The sequence below is a fragment of the Carlito syrichta genome, unplaced genomic scaffold, assembly GCF_000164805.1.
Source record: "Carlito syrichta isolate Samal-C Ts95f unplaced genomic scaffold, Tarsius_syrichta-2.0.1 Scaffold268496, whole genome shotgun sequence".
NCBI lineage: Eukaryota > Metazoa > Chordata > Mammalia > Primates > Tarsiidae > Carlito > Carlito syrichta.
In genome coordinates, this window is record NW_007212592.1 from 81773 (window position 1) to 99143 (window position 17371).

A 17371-nucleotide genomic window follows, 5' to 3' on the forward strand; every position below is an offset into this window, starting at 1 on the left:
CAAAAAAAAAAAAAAAAAAAAAAAGCAAGTGCTATTGAAGAAAGACCTAAGTGATGATAGGGGAAGGATGTCTGCTTGTGTGAAATATGAGCTTGGTGAGCTGAGCGACTGCTGGGGAAAGGATGGTTCCAAGGATATGTAGTATATATATACTACATATCCTTATTGATAGTAGGGAGAAAACTATAATCATAAATTTGATCAAGCAGTTATGTGCTCAGGCCCAAATCTTAAACTCACAAAAACTAACACAATTTCAGTTCAGGCCAAACTATCTCAAGTCTTTAATATTTTACCTTCGGAATTCATTTTAAAATTTTTTCACAGCACGTGTATTTAATCTTACTTTGTTTAGGTTATTAATAAAATTTGCTTCTTATGATAACATTCCTTATAAGGATGAATATTATTGGTAGTAGATATCGTTTTAGATAAATAGTGATTGTGTAAAGTGTAAATGTGAATAATTGTTAATTACATTTTTAAAAATTATAGTAACTTTTTTCCTGATGATAAAGTTATTACCTATTCTCTGTTAAAGATTATAAGGTATAAAAAAGAAACTGAAAATTATCTTTAGCTCCATTACACAAAGGTAACTACCCTTAAACTTTCTTCGCTATTTTTATTTTTATTTATTGAGTTGAAGTCTCACTTTGTCGCCCAGACTGGAGTGCTGTGGCATGCTCCCGGCCACTGTAGCCTTGACTTGCTGAGCTCCTGAGATCCTTCCATCTCAGCCTTCCAAGTAGCTGGAACTACAGGCTTGCCTCATCTGCCTGGCTAATTTTTTTAAATTTATTGTAGAGATAAGGTCTCGCCAAGTTGCCCAGGCTAGTGTCGAACCTGTGGGTTCGGGCAATCCTCTCTCCTAGGCCTCCCAAAGTGCTGAGATTATAGGTGTGAGATACTGCACCCAGCCTAATGTAGACAGTTTTAAGACATCAAGGGGGCCTTGGTCATGCACTATTCTTTATCTCTTGGTAATGATAACAAAATTGCTTTACATTACAAAGATATATTAGGTCTATTATAATCACACTATTTCAGAATTGTCACCTAATGACATTAACCCTTTGCACTCAGAGATATCAGAAAACGAATCACTTTATATTAAATAGTATGGTGTTGGAACCAGTTATTTTATTGTAATGATATTTGGCTTATAATGGAATTGTGGACATTGAAGAACTTATGACAAAAAAATCAAAATTTTATATTTTTCTAATATGTGTTAATGTGTGAAACAGTCACCAACATGCATTGTAGGTTCATTGATACATGGTGTGTAATAGTAATTCATTTGACATCTTCTGCTTGGTGATTTTCATTTCTTTTTTTTTTTTTTGAGTTGGAGTCTCACTCTTTCACTCAGCCTGGAGTGCTGTGGCACGCTCACAGCCACTGCAGCCTCAATCTGCTGGACTCAGATGGTCCTTCCACCTCAGCCTTCCAAGTAGCTGGAATTACAGGCGTGTACCACCATATCCAGCTAATTTTTTTATTTATTGTAGAAATGAGGTCTCCCCAAATTGTCCAGGCTGGTCTCGACCCCCTGGGCTCAGGCAATCTCTAGCTTCTGCCTCCCAAAGTGCATGCCACTGCACTCCAGCCTGGGCGACACTTTGGGAGGTGGAGGTGAGAGGATTACCTGAGCCCACAGATTGGAGACCAGCCTGGGCAACATGGCGAGACCTCATCTCTACAATAAATAAAAAAAATTAGCTGGGCATAGTAGCGCTTGTCTGTAGTTCCAGCTGTTTCAAAGACTGAGGTGGAAGAATTGCTTGAGCCCAGCAGATCGAGGCTACGGTGGCCATGAGTAGCATGTCATTGCACTCCAGCCTGGGCAACAAAGTGAGACTCTAAAAAAAAAAAAAGTCTTTTAAAAATAAAAACCAACATAATAATCACCAAAATCACAACCGAACTTCCAGTGCATTTAACAAGAATATGATTTCCACAATATTGGAAAAGTGTATTGGGTGCTAATTTTCTTATCAACTGAGATGATACTGCTGTGCGATAATAGCATAAATACAGGTACAATTCACATGGCTTACCATTTTAAAATTAAGCATTCCCTGGTGAATTTTAATTTGGGATGTTTTTTATTTTATTTTATTTTAGCAGAACCAGGGTCTTGCTTTGTTGTCCAGGCTGGTCTTGAACTCCTGGCCTCAAGCGATCCTCCCACCTTAGACTCTCAAAACACTAAGATTACAGGCATGAGCCACCGTGCCCAGCTGTATCATTTTAAATTTGCACATAAAGTGAAGTTTATTAACTTCACTACAAGTTTGCAAAGCTTGACTGGATAAAATATGACCCCATCGTACCTTTGTATCAGTTAGGGATTAAGTTTGGTTGCTTTTAGCAAAAATACTAGTAATAATGCTTTAAACAAGATAGTGATTCAGTTTGTATAGCTATCACCGGCTCAACGTCTTATGTCCGTTCCTGTCGCTCTTTTTTTTTTTAATTTTTTTATTTATGTATTTATTTATTTTCCTGGCGCTCTTATGAGTCTTTTGTTTTTTTACTTCTTGGTGGCAACATGCTCTAGCCACAGGTATCATATCTAATTGCCTAGGAAACAGGATGCAGGAAGGACCAGTACTTAAATCAGGCATAACAAATTTTTCCAGAAGCCCTTGCTTCTTCCATCAAAATCAGTAACTTTTTCAAAGAAAGGGAGAATGGAAAGAATGGATCTTAGCAGGAAACGAGTGTCTACCATAGCCTTTCGTTGATTGGTCTCACATTCATCTCTAGTTGTTTCACATAGGAGGATCATCTGTCAGAAGCCTAGTAGTCTCACTAAATCATTTCTCATTTTAAAATACCATTTGAAATACTGACTCCTCTAAGCCAAGTAAGTAGTTGGCTCCTTCCTGAAAAATGCATGTCAGGATACTTTCTGCCTGACAGTAAATAATTTGTTTACATATAACATAAAGGACAAGGAGTGGAGGAAGACAGCCAATATTTGAGCTCCAGGCACTGTGCTTTGTGCTTTACATGTTTTCTTATTTAATCCTCACATCAACCCTGTGAGCTTATTACAGGTGAAGAAACTGAAGCTCTAAAATGTGAGATAATCTTGCCAAGGGTCACACAATTCTAAAGTAGAGCTAGTGGAACTCAAACTCCGATCCATCCAAATCAAAATCTTCTGTATTTTCTATCATACTCCTAAAGTCTTCATCACATAATCATATATAGTCGAAATATCTTCTACCATTTGTCCTATATTTGCATCCTATAAATACAGTTATCTGAAAATGTAAACCTTAGGAGGATAAGAACCAGAACTACATGGTGCTCTTACTAGTATGCACAATGGCAAAAGTACTTAATAAAATGCTTTAATGATATAAAATATAGTTTTTAATATTTTGATTGATTCCTTTATAATTATTTGATCATCTCTGATTGTTTACAGCAGAATGAGACTAAGAATGAGAAATGATTAGTACAATGTTGCTATGATTGTACCCAAAGAAGTTAATCCCAGAAGGAAATAGTAATATATTACATAAAGATGAAAATATTAAGGAAATATTTTAGGGTTTGTTTTGTTTTCTTTAGTGATTTGAGATTGGGGGGGCTTTTTTTCGTTATTGTTTTTAGTCATTACAGACAGGACATTAATATTATGGTTTGAGTCTCTGTTCTTCACAATTACGAATTTCTCTAATGGAACTCATAATGTTCTTTCCCTCATATTAATTATAAGATGTAAATTTTGTTTTCTTTTTAAACTTTATATCAGGATATGGTTATACAAGCTCTTCAGAAAACGAATAACAGAAGTATAGAAGCAGCAATTGAATTCATTAGTAAAATGAGTTACCAAGATCCTCGACGGGAGCAGATGGCTGCAGCAGCTGCCAGACCTATTAATGCCAGCATGAAACCAGGTGATTAATCAACTTTTTTCTAATCTCTTTTTTTTAACTGTATAGTTTAAAAATACTTAAGTATATCAAATCTTTGGTTTTAGAAATTATTAAAAGCATCTCAGCAAATGTAAGTCTCTAATTAAGATGATAATGTTATAGTATTATACCAAAATGAATTTAAGGGAAGGGTCCTTACATTTAAAAGTTAATAGGTAATTCTGATAAGCAGCAGTCTAGGTTGAGAACTACTTTATTGGCTATACTGAAACTGAAATATCTTTCCCCCCAATAACATTAATCAAACTGTTCCTTTTTTCTTTTTATAACTTTTATATTTTATTATGAGAGTAAAATATGTTCATCATAGACTTTTTGGAAAGCAAATAAACAATAAAATAAGACACTGTTAATAACCACAATATTTTGGTGTGTTTTGTTTTCCAGTCTTTTTTCCTGTGGGAAACCTGAGTGGTTTATGTATGTATAGTGTGATTCTTGTTTTTTAAACAAAAAATGAATCATACTACAACCTGCTTTATTCATTTAATATACTCTAACTTTCCTTGCTAGTAAATGTTCTAAAAAACATTTTTATTAACCACATTAAAATAGATTTATCACACACTTTATTTAACCAGTCACCCGTTTCTGGCACATTTGCCTTGTTTTCTTTTTTATTTGCTATTACGGACAGCATGGCAATAATTACCCTTATAACTAAATCTTTGTACATACTTGATTTCCTAAAAGTAAACTTTAGAAGACTTGCAAAACTTAAGGCTTTTCATGGATATCGCTGTCTAGAAAGGTGGTACCAACTTATATTCTTCCTGTCAGTCTACTGTGAGAATGCCTAAATTTGTAAAGCCTGGGTATTACCATTTTTGTCTATTTAATGACTGTGGAACACTGTCTTATTTTACATCACATTTCTTTGGTCACTAGTGAGGTTAAACATTTGTTCATTGGTTATTTTTAAATTGCCATTTAAGCTTTTTCTGCATCTTGTGTTTGTCTTTTTAAAAATTTATTTATAAGAGGGCTTTACTCATCCCTCTTTTCAGTCAACAAATTTCTATTGGTCAGCCACTTTTCAGGCCCTTTGCTCAGTATTAGGTAAGTTCGTAAGTTCATGCCCTTTTATGGAGCTTGCATTCTAGTAAAGAAGATCAAATAATCACATAAATACATGTTGAATTATAGCTGTATAGGTGTGAATGAAGAGAGGAGAGCTACATAGTATTGTAGATTCTATAATATATAGAGGGTTTTTTTTTTTAACTAATCAAGATTAGAGAAAACCTTCCTAAGAAATTGGTATTAGAGCTGATATCTGAAGAAATACAGGGTAACTGGGGATGGGTTGAGTGAGGAATAATGTCCCTATGCAAGGTTGCTTTGGCAGGTTTTGATGCCACAAGGAACTGAAAGTGACTAGAGCACTGAAAACAAGAATGTGAGATGTGACTGGAGATGTCCATAGGAGCATAACTGCAGGACTCTTTTATTAATTTTATCCTAAAAGTAGCAGAAAATTATGGAAGCATTTCAGTCAGGGTATTGACATGATTAGATTTGTTTCAGAAAGATAGCCGCAGTGGATGACAATGGATTAGAGATAAGCAAGGGAGGATATGGGATAGGCTTGATAGGAAATTTAGTAGTTCATGAGAACTGAAGGTAATTTGAACTAGGGAGATGCCAGTGGAGAAAAGTGAATTAATTAAGAGGAATAAGAGCAGGGAAATTGACAAGGATTTGGTGATAGATTACACATGAGAGATAATGATGGAGGGGGATAACTCTTAGGTTTGGTTTAGAAAAACAGATGGATAGTAGTACCCTACATTAAGAAAAAGAATGTTAGGAGAGAATGAGATTTAGTAGGAAAGATCATATGTCTGGCTTTGGCCATAAGTTTGAGTTAGATTCATGGATTTATCTGAGTGGAAATGTCAAGGAGGAAGCTGGATATGTATGTGTGAGCCATGCATATGAAATTGGTCACCTAAGGGAGAGAGCACAGATGAAAATGTTAAATGATGGCCTGCAATCAAGCCTATTATTTAATAACTGGTAGGGGAGGATAAACCTGCAAAAGAGACAGAGAAGAATTAGCTAAGAAAGAAGGAAGAAAACCAATAAGGTTTTTAGTGTCTAGGAAGCCAAGGGAAGAAAAGTTTCCAAAAGGGGAAAGGAATGATCAAAATGCCAAATACTCCTAAGAAAGTGACACTGGGCTGGGCTCGGTGGCTCAGCCTGTAATCCCAGCACTTTGGGAGGCCGAAGTGAGTGGATTGTCTGAGCCTATGGGTTCAAGATTAGCCCAGGCACTTGGCAAGACCTTGTCTATGCAATAAATCTAAAATTACCCGGGTGTGGTAGTGTGCATCTATAGTTCCGGCTACTTGGAAGGCTGAGGTGGAAGAATTGCCAGAGCACAGTAGGTTGACACTAGGGTGGCTGTGAGTGTGCCACTGCATTCCAGCCTGAGCAACCAAGTGAGACTCCGACTCAAAACAAAAGGAAAAAAAAGAGAGACTGACCAAGATGAGAGCTAGAAAATATTTTGTTGGCTTTAGTGACATGGTGTATTAGTTTGTTAGGTCTTCCATATCAAAATACCACAGACCGAGTGACTTCAAAAATATAGATTTATAGATTTATTTTCTTATAGTCCTAGGAGCTATAAGTCCAAGATTAAGTTGCTGGCAGGTCTGGTTTCTTCTGAGGCTTCTTTCCTTGGATTGCAGATGGCCACCTTCTTGCTGTGTCCTCACCTGGTAGTCCGTCTGCATGTAAATGTACCTGGTGTCTCTCTCTCTATGTCCAAGTTTCCTCTTATAGGGACACAGGTCATATTGCATTAGGGCCCACCTCTAATGACCCCATTTAACCTTAATTACCAAATATATAGTCATATTTTGTCATACTAGGGAGTTAGGATTTCAACATATGAATTGAGAGTTCAGCCCAAACAAATGGGGTAGCTTGTTTCTGTCCAGTTATGAGAGTATAATTAAGATTAGAGTGGGTTGAGGACTATGGATGTGAAGTAGTAAAGAACACAAATGGAATTTCTTTGAGAAGTCTTTATATGAGGAGAGAGTGTTTTCTTTGAGAATTTCTTTGAGAAGTCTTTATATGAGCAAGAGTAGTGCTTCTTAAGCTATCTGTCATTGATCTTTGAAATTTCCAATTCATTGTGAATTAATAATTTCTTGAAATACAATAAAAATAAATTCTTAGAAATTTAAAATTTTAAGTGACATACAAAATATAAGTTTAAATATCTTAGATTTAACAGACATAAAATTACTGTGAGATTTCTCAATCATATTCTCAACTTTTATACTTATCTCATAGAGGTGAAGATCAGTTTATGGACACTCACCAAGTAACATTTTGAAGTCTATGTATGGGAGTGAAAGGAGAATATTAATAATAATAATATTATTATTATCATATCATCATCATCATCATTATTTTTGCATTGAGGCCTTACTCTGTTGCCCAGATTGGAGTGCAGTGGCACAATCATGTCTCACACCAGCCTCAACTTGCTGAGCTCAGATGATCCTCTTGCCTTAGACTCCCAATTAGTTGGGACTACAGGCACAGGCCACCATACCCAGCTGATTTTTTAAATTTTTCATAGGGACAGGATCTCATTATGTTGCCTAGGCTGATCTCAAACTCCTGGGTCAAGTAATCTTCCTTCTTCAGCCTCCCAAAGTGCTGGGATTACAGGCGTGAGCCACCATGCCCAGCCTGATTTTTTTTTTTTTAAAGGAAAGGCTTAAACAAGTTTCAAAGATGATTGAAGACTTCAGTTAAGAGAATAAAATTAAATATTCAAAAAAGGAAGATCAAATAAGGTTCCTGAGAAGCCAAAGTATAAGATAAAGGATGATTAACCTTAGATGGAAAGAGGAACAGCCATTCTTCTCTAACAGCAGCAAGCCAGCCTAGCTTATATATGAAAAGGGGGGACCCAAAAGAAAACCTAGAATTTATTTACAAAAAAATTGTGTATTTATTCTTACGTGTTAAAATTTCAGTCACCTTCACTCTCTGTTTGATGCAATATACCTATTTTTCCACTGCTCAAAATAGTTTTTGAACTCGTCAATTTTGATGCTCTTTAGTGCTTTGGATAGTTTTTGTTTCATCTCTTCTACATTGGCAAAACGTTTCCCTTTAAGGACTTTTTCATCTGGGGAAACAAACTAAAAAAAAAAAATCGGTTCTGGGTGAAGTGGGGTGAATAGGGAGGATAGGGCATAGGGACCATGTCATTTTTTTGTCAAAAACTGCTGGAAACTCAGTGTGATGTGGTCAGGTTGTTCATGTAAATCGCCCATCTTGAAATGGGCAAATGCATGGAAAGAATCTCCAAAAAAAATTCCCTGAAGCCATTTGCAGCCTCTCACAACAGCACTAGATGTTACACTGATGCTAATAGGTTCCTAGAACACTCATCTAGTAGAGGAAGCCCGTACCACAAGGGGCCCAGCCTCCAAAAGATAATTCTGGATTTTTTGGGGGGGTCCCCTCTCATAGGTAAGATAAGGAAGTTACTTTCTGATGTCATCTGTTTTGTCTGAAGTATAAAATCAGGTCATTTTCTAAGAGTGAAGCCTGATGAATAGGGCAAGCAGTTTGAGGAGACGGAGGACTGGCAACAGTGGAGCCAAAGAAAAGAGTAGAATTTCCTGGTGGTCTGAAGCCACTGGAAGTTGCTGATTATGAATTGATAGTAGAGTCAGGCTACCATTACATCCCCTTTCTATAGGCGTGCAAAAAAAAAAGTTGGAATTACCCATGACTGGAATTCTACTAAACAAGAGCAAAATAAGATAATATTGCTGAAAGAGTGATTTAAATCCTTAATCAGAGAATGTTCCTTCTATGCTTTTATTGGCTTCTCGTTTCTTCCAGACTCCTGTCTGTGGCCTAGCTTCCTCTCAAGAGCCCAACTAGTACACTCTTTTCCACACTTCCTGCTCTCTAGTCATGCCAGATTTCTTTTTGTTCTTGGAAAATACCAACCTCCCACCTTAGGATCTTTACCCCATCTTGAGTCATATGTCATCATCTCAGAGGAGCCTTTTCTGACACCTGAATCTCCTCCCTTTCTGTCCTCCTGTTACTGTCTATCTTCTGACACCATTTATTTTTCATTCATACAGCATTTATCTCACCCTAAAGTTACCTTGTTTATTTATTCGTTTATCGTCTGTCTTCTCCCCTAGAATGTAGTTCAGTAGGGCCAAGGGTGTTCACTTGTTCCCCAGTGTACTTGGATTGCTTAGAGCAGTGCCTGGCATACAGAGGAAACTCAATAAATAATGAATGAATAGAAAAGAAAGGAGAAAAGGAATACAGAGAGAAGAAAAAAGTGATGGTCCATGGGTTTAAATTGCATAAAGTATGTCATAAAGAAAAAAGGAGGAGGACTGGTGAAGTAGAGGATTAATCTTGGAGATCTTGATGAGGTTGGAAAACTTTTGTAGTAGGAGTAAACAAAAAAAAAGGGAAGTGTGGTCTGAGAGTACAAACCTTACATTAATGATTCTGAGAGAAGAGCAGATATAGGTGATATCAGAATTTGAAATACAATCTTAGGAGTGGTACTTGACATGGAGTGGAGGAGGGGAGGTCAAGAAGCTAAGAGATGAGGGCAATCCATGTGGATGTTGAGGTTACAGTATGATAGCAGGGCTCAGGGCAGACCAAATGCCACAGTTGTGGGTGAATGAGAAAGCAAGTAGGAGCTCATTAGGTGAGAGAAATGAGTGTGACCTACCGAATAGCATGAACTTCAAAAGAACAAGTTTTTTTGTGTTGTTTGTTTTTTAGAACAGGCTTTTTAAAAGGAATAATAATGACCTGGAAGCATAAATGACAGTAGAACCCTATCTTTTGGCCCAGTTTATTTTTAAAGAAAACCGTAATTTCAAATAGCTGAAAGGAAAGTAATGTCAGCAGAAGAAAACCAGCTTTATGGAGGTGGCAGAAAAACTTGGGAGCAGAGGTTTGTGGTACAGGAGCATTTTCAGGTTGTAAAGAATGGGTCTAGAGGCATAGTGGAAAGGACTGGAAAGTAGCAGAATATGGAGAGCTCCATGGGAGGTACAGAACCTCAAGGATGGCCATGAACTCTAAAAGCTGGGTGAGTGACATGGTGTATTTGGCCTCAGCTGGCAATCTAAGGAAAGTGAGACAAAGCCTGGTGGCCAGAGGACCTGTCTGACTTGCCCAGAATGATGATTTTCCCTGAAGTCACAGTCCCAAAATGCTGCCTAGCCTAGATGAAAGGGAATGTTAAACTGTACATTCTGAACACATACTGCTATTTTTTCATATGGGTTATTTAATATATTTTTGCCCAGGGTGATGTTGACTTTTCAAATGTATGGATTTTCTTGTTTTACTTTTTTTTTTTAGTTTGTGGTTTTACTCTGTTGCCCAGGCCAGAGTGTGGTGGTACAATCATGACTCACTTAACCTCGAACTCCTGGGCTCAAGCAGTCCTGCTTCCTCAGCCTCAGTAGCTAGGACTACAGGTGTATACCTGGTTAATTTTTTTTTTATAGAGATGAGGTCTTGCTATGTTGCCCTGTCTCAGTTTGAGGCTGATCTCAAACTCCCAGGCTCAAGCAATCCTCCCCCCTCAGGCTCCCAAAGTGCTGAGAGCCTGTTTACTTTTAATGGTGATAAATGTTTTGTGTATTTAGACAAAAGTAGAGACTTTTGTCATGCTTGGGAAGACATTCCCAAGAGATATAAAAGAAGTACCCCAGTATTATTGAATGTTCACTTGTTTGCCCCAGTACTTTGTGATTTCATCTTCAGTATTTAAATATTACTCTTCTGGAATATATATTTTTATGTATTGTCTTTTATACTAATGTATTTTATATGTTTCTTAAATGCATCCTATATTTTTCCTAAGTGACTAAACTATTCTATTTTAAACACTTCCTTTTTTATTGTATATTTTCTTGCTTGTTTTATTTATTTGGAAATTCTGTTTAAGACAAAGTCTGTAAACTCTGCCTTATTTAGTGCTCAGTGAATTACCGCCTACTATTTTTCTGTTTTAAGAGCCATATTAAAATATGTTTAAAATTACTAGTTGTATCTATTAAAATTACAAACGGACATACCCTTTGGTTCAGAAATGCCACTTCTAATAATTTATCTAAAAATATATATATTCATAGATATGAAATTATGCCTGTACAAAACTTTTCATTGCTGCATTTTTTTGTGTAAAGGAAAAGTCTGGAAGCAACCTAAATTTCCATCAGTAGAGAAACTTATTAAATAAATTAGAGTACATTCATACAGTGAAAAACTATAATATTTTTTTAAATGAGGAAACACTTTATATGCTAATAGAGAATCTTCATCTTTATAATGAAAAAAAGTCAGACACAGTAGTACATATAGGAAGTATACTCCTAACTTGTATAGACTTAAAATATCTTACTGCTGATATTGCTTACCTGCAAAGAAGGAAACTGGTTGGTTAAGGGACAGACTGGTTGTACTTTGTGAATTTTGAACCACGGGTATATTACCTAGTCAAAAATAAATAAGATTTTAAAAGGTAAAATGAAACTACATATTGAAATATAATTTTTATTTTTTATTTTTTTCTAAATTGAGCTAATTAACATATGCATTACCACACATGCTTATCTTTTTTTGTGTGGTGAGAACACTTAAAATTTACTCTTAGCAGTTTTCTCAGAAGTACAATTCATTGTTATTAACTGTAGTCATCATTTTGTATAGCAGATATCTTAAACTTCTTCCTATTTTTATAATTCTAGAAAGAGAATGGAACAATTGAAAATTAGTAGTGTCAACATTTTTAAAAAAGCCAAATTCCAAGCTAAAATTTTCAAAGATGAGAGGTTAAAAATTTTTTCCCCCCTCTCTCTTTTATGACTACAGGGAGTGTGCAACAATCAATTAACCGCAAACAAAGCTGGAAAGGTTCTAAAGAATCCTTAGTTCCTCAGAGACATGGCCCATCACTAGGAGAAAGTGTGGCTTATCATTCTGAAAGTCCCAGCTCGCAGACAGATGTTGGAAGGCCTTTGTCTGGATCTGGTATAACATCATTTGCTCAAGCTCACCCTAGCAACGGACAGAGAGTGAACCCCCCACCACCACCTCAAGTAAGGAGTGTCACTCCTCCACCACCTCCAAGAGGCCAGACTCCTCCTCCAAGAGGTACAACTCCACCTCCCCCTACATGGGAACCAAACTCTCAAACAAAGCGCTATTCTGGGAACATGGAATATGTAATCTCCCGAATCTCTCCCGTTCCACCTGGGGCATGGCAGGAGGGCTATCCTCCACCACCTCTTAACACATCCCCAATGAATCCTCCTAATCAGGCACAGAGAGGCATTAATTCTGTTCCTGTTGGCAGGCAACCAATCATTATGCAGAGTTCTAGCAAATTTAACTTTCCACCAGGGAGACCTGGAATTCAGAATGGCAGTGGTCAAACTGATTTTATGATGCACCAAAATGTTGTCCCTGCTGGCACTGTGAATCGGCAGCCACCTCCTCCATATCCTCTGACCCCAACTAATGGACAAAGCCCTTCTGCTTTACAAACAGGGGGATCTGCTGCTCCCTCATCATATACAAATGGAAATATTCCTCAGTCTATGATGGTGCCAAACAGAAATAGTCATAACATAGAACTGTATAACATTAATGTACCTGGACTGCAAACAAATTGGCCTCAGTCATCTTCTGCTCCAGCCCAGTCATCCCCAAGCAGCGGGCATGAAATCCCTACATGGCAACCTAACATACCAGTGAGGTCAAATTCTTTTAATAACCCACTAGGAAATAGAGCAAGTCACTCTGCTAATTCTCAGCCTTCAGCTACAACAGTCACTGCAATTACACCAGCTCCTATTCAACAGCCTGTGAAAAGCATGCGTGTGTTAAAACCAGAACTACAGACTGCTTTAGCCCCTACACACCCTTCCTGGATACCACAGCCTATTCAAACTGCTCAACCCGGTCCTTTTTCTGAGGGGACCACTTCAAATATGACTGTTATGCCACCTGTTGCTGAAGCTCCGAACTATCAAGGGCCACCACCACCCTATCCAAAACATCTGCTACACCACAACCCATCTGTTCCGCCATATGAATCCATCAATAAACCTAGCAAAGAGGACCAACCTAGCTTGCCCAAGGAAGACGAGGGTGAAAAAAGTTTTGAAAATGTCGATAGTGGGGATAAAGAAAAGAAACAGATTACAACTTCACCCATCACCGTAAGGAAAAACAAGAAAGATGAAGAGCGAAGGGAATCTCGTATTCAAAGTTATTCTCCTCAGGCATTTAAATTCTTTATGGAGCAACATGTAGAAAATGTACTCAAATCTCATCAGCAACGTCTACATCGTAAAAAACAATTAGAAAATGAAATGATGCGGGTAAAACCTTTTAAAATGTCCATTTTTATACTTGATCACCTGTTTGCTGTTTATTTTAAGATGTTGTGCTGCAGTGCCTTTTTCTTCTTAAAACTAAATACAATACATTGTCAATTACAGAATTTAAAAGTGAGTAAATATTAAAGTACTTTGATTATAGTATTTTATTTTAGTATTTCAAGATTTACTCTGAATTTCCTATAATAAAGTTCTTGTGTAAATTTTTAAAAATACAATTTATGGCATGCAGTTTAGGCACACATAATCCCTTTATATGGAGATTCGAGCAAGGGTTGTTTTCTATACTTTGTACATTATCTTACAACATTTTTTAAAAACTAGAAATATGTCGGTCCCATCACTTGATACACTTATAAGACATTTCTTTTTACTTATAGTACGTTTTGGGGCTTATAGGTTTTATTCGTCATATAGGTCTTATTAGAAAATATCATGGTTAAAATGATGAATTTTATGTAAATTTCACCTTAATTAATAACAAAATCAAGGGGAACAAAGTGTCAGAGAAATCTCCCTTCTAATTTAATTTTTATTAGGTACTGAAGAAAAGTGTGCTGAAATTATTAAGCCAAACTATACTAAAAGGAGACCAGAATAAGTGAACATTCACTTTAATCTGTATGTGATTCTCCACAGAACTTTTTACTACATATTTTGGTATTGCTATCATCATCATTATTGTTGTTATCATTACATACTCAGAGTTCATAGATTTGACTCCAAATCTTACATCTGTCACTCAAAATCCAAGTTGAAACTTGTGCTTGAACTTATTTACATACTTGACAGAGCTATTCTTCTAAAATGATTTTTTTCCAAATCTGATTTTACAATATTATTTCTGCTATAAATTGAATTTTGTTAGATGACAAGTATCATGATAATCTCTATGACTTATTCATATTTTAGTTCTTAGGATTTCTTACTAAAGTCTATCTGTATGTATTTTCTTAGTTTATTTTTCCTTTTTCCTCTTCACTTTCACTAATAGCTGATTTAAACTTTTATGGTGTTGGAAGCTTTGCAGACTTCTGTAGTCTTCATTACTGTGTAGGCAAGTAAGATTTTAAGAGAAACAGTTCTATACTAAGTCTAGCATGCCACCCATCTTAAAAGATTTTGCATGCAAATGTGCATCCTAACAGAAGCATGAGGTTGCCATATTTTAATTAGTCGTGCATTTCTAGTATTAGATCTTACTTTTCCAGTTGACTTCCTTTTCTATTTAAACTCTTTAATTAGTTCATTAATTAGCCAAAAGAAACTGCTCCACTCTGCTAAATTCAGATATTCCATATCTATCTAACAGTTGACTTTTGTTTTTATCTGTTTTTTGGTATTTTCAGAAGTCACACTGACTGTTCTTTTAAATAAGCCAAAATATCTACCTTGTAGCCAAATAGGTTGTTCCTTTTAAATGAGATAGGAGAAACCCTTTGCATTTTGTGTTAGTGGTAGGATGAATCCCACCTTTACTCTAATGCCCTGAGAAAAATAAAAGGAAAGACTATTGACTATTATGTATTTATTGAAAATGGGAAAAGGATTGGTGGGCTAGAAAAAGGATTCTTTTGTTGTTCTTAATATGTCCATTTTTTTAGAATAAATGAGCCTGGAGTAGAATAATTTTTATTTATGAAGGATAAAATAGAAAGATGATTATTTGAGGAAGATTATCTAATCATATAATTTGTGTTGAATATGCATGGAGAGATAGATAGGATGCATGTTCACAGATGTTCATATCACACTAGGAACATTTTTTTGGAGTGCATTAGAGGAGAGTAGAAAGCTGACTGTGGTATCCTCTTCTTGCTCCCCACAGCTGAATTTGCATATATACTCATTTTGTATATCCTGATAACTACCTCTTAAGCCGTACTTTTGATCATTAATTTTCTCTGAAATGTATTCTAGATTTCTAACATGCTTTATTAAAAATTATGCATTTAACCTTTAAATATATGCCTGAATTTTTTCCAAGCTATTTAATACTTAATATTGAAGAAGTTAATTCCTCATTTAACATGTAGTTTATTTGCCTAGGTTGGATTATCTCAAGATGCCCAGGATCAAATGAGAAAGATGCTTTGCCAAAAAGAGTCTAATTACATTCGTCTTAAGAGGGCTAAAATGGACAAGTCTATGTTTGTGAAGATAAAGACATTGGGAATAGGAGCATTTGGTGAAGTCTGTCTAGCAAGAAAAGTAGATACTAAAGCTTTGTATGCAACAAAAACTCTCCGAAAGAAAGATGTTCTGCTTCGAAATCAAGTTGCTCATGTTAAAGCTGAGAGAGATATCCTGGCTGAAGCTGACAATGAATGGGTAGTTCGTCTATATTATTCATTCCAAGATAAGGACAATTTATACTTTGTAATGGACTATATTCCTGGGGGTGATATGATGAGCCTATTAATTAGAATGGGCATCTTTCCAGAAAATCTGGCAAGATTCTACATAGCAGAACTTACCTGTGCAGTCGAAAGTGTTCATAAAATGGGTTTTATTCATAGAGATATTAAACCTGATAATATTTTGATTGATCGTGATGGTCATATTAAATTGACTGACTTCGGCCTCTGCACTGGCTTCAGATGGACACATGATTCTAAGTACTATCAGAGTGGTAAGTAAACTCATAAAATTTACTTTAGTGCCAGTTGCAGTGGCTCACGCCTGTAATTCCAGCACTTTGGGAGGCCAAAGTGAAAGGATTGCCTGAGTTCAGGGGAGCCTAGGCAACTTGGTGACACTTCGTTTCTACAATAAATAAAAAATTTAGCCATGTGTGGTGGCACGTGCCCGTAGTTCCAGCTACTTGGAAGACTGAGGTGGAAGGATCGCCTGAGTCTAGCAGGTCGAGGTTGTGGTAGCCATGATCATGCCACTGTACTCCAACGTGAGCAACAAGAGTGAGACTATGACGCCAAAAACAACTTTTTATTTGAGTTCATAATAATGTGATTTATTGATACAGTAAAATATAAAATGGTATCACTGGATGGGAGCCAGAAGACCTGGGTCAGCTCTTGAGTCTATTGGGTAGATCCTTCAGGTGCTTAGATTAATAAATGAAAAAATGTGTTACATTTGATTACTTCTAAATATTAACATTTTTTAGTCAAACCCTTTATATTGTGTTATTTTGAAGTGTGTCAGACAAAAACATTTCAAAAATAATTTTTATATTAAGCTCCATATCCACTCGAGTTTAAGAACTACAGTTATCAGTACTTTAGAAGCCACTAAACAATCACTTCCCCTTTTCTTCTCCACAGATAATCAGTGTTTCATAACTTTGTAGTTAGTTCTTTATTTTTCTCTATACTTTTACCACATATGCATACATACCTGAACAGTATATTATTTCATTTTGCCTACTCTTGAGTCTTTATTTAATCATAATCATTTTATATATCTGCTTCATGTTGATTTCTTTTACATATGTTTGAGAACATGTTTACATATGTTCTCCATGTTATTGCATGTAACATTTATTTTCATTGCTTTTAGTATTCCATTATGTGACTTACACAACTTATTTAACCTTATGCATTTCATGTACTTGATTCTGTTTAATCCTCACAGTGTCGCTGATGAGACAGGATAAAGAAACAGACCTAGTTAGTTGAAGTAACTTGTCCAAGGTCAGACAGAAATTTAAGTGTAAGGGCTAGGCTTTAAACCCAGGTTTGTCTGATTACAGGGCCCATGGTATTTCTACTAAACTACACTGCCTCCCAAGATCCCCTCAAGCACTAATGGAAGTGTAAGTTGATCTAACATTGTTGAAAACTTACATAGTACTATGTACTAGATTCTTTACATGCAGTATATTCTAATTTAATGTTCACAACAGTTGTCTGAGGTATTAGCCTCCTGGGCTTCTCTGAACACAAGTAGATTGACATTAAATGGAGATAGAATTAAGACACCTGAACCTCCTTTAATGTACAGCAT

The 17371-nt window shown here is 36.2% G+C and overlaps 1 protein-coding gene across 1 annotated transcript in view; it reads left to right on the plus strand.

Moving 5' to 3' along the window:
• LATS1 (large tumor suppressor kinase 1) overlaps nt 1-17371 on the plus strand; it is a 30419-nt gene that overhangs the window by 1015 nt on the left and 12033 nt on the right. Inside the window, exons 2-4 of the mRNA XM_008052235.2 lie at nt 3776-3923; nt 11874-13387; nt 15455-16037. Of these exons, the coding sequence (XP_008050426.1) occupies nt 3776-3923; nt 11874-13387; nt 15455-16037 (2245 nt within the window). The remainder of the gene's footprint in view (nt 1-3775; nt 3924-11873; nt 13388-15454; nt 16038-17371) is intronic.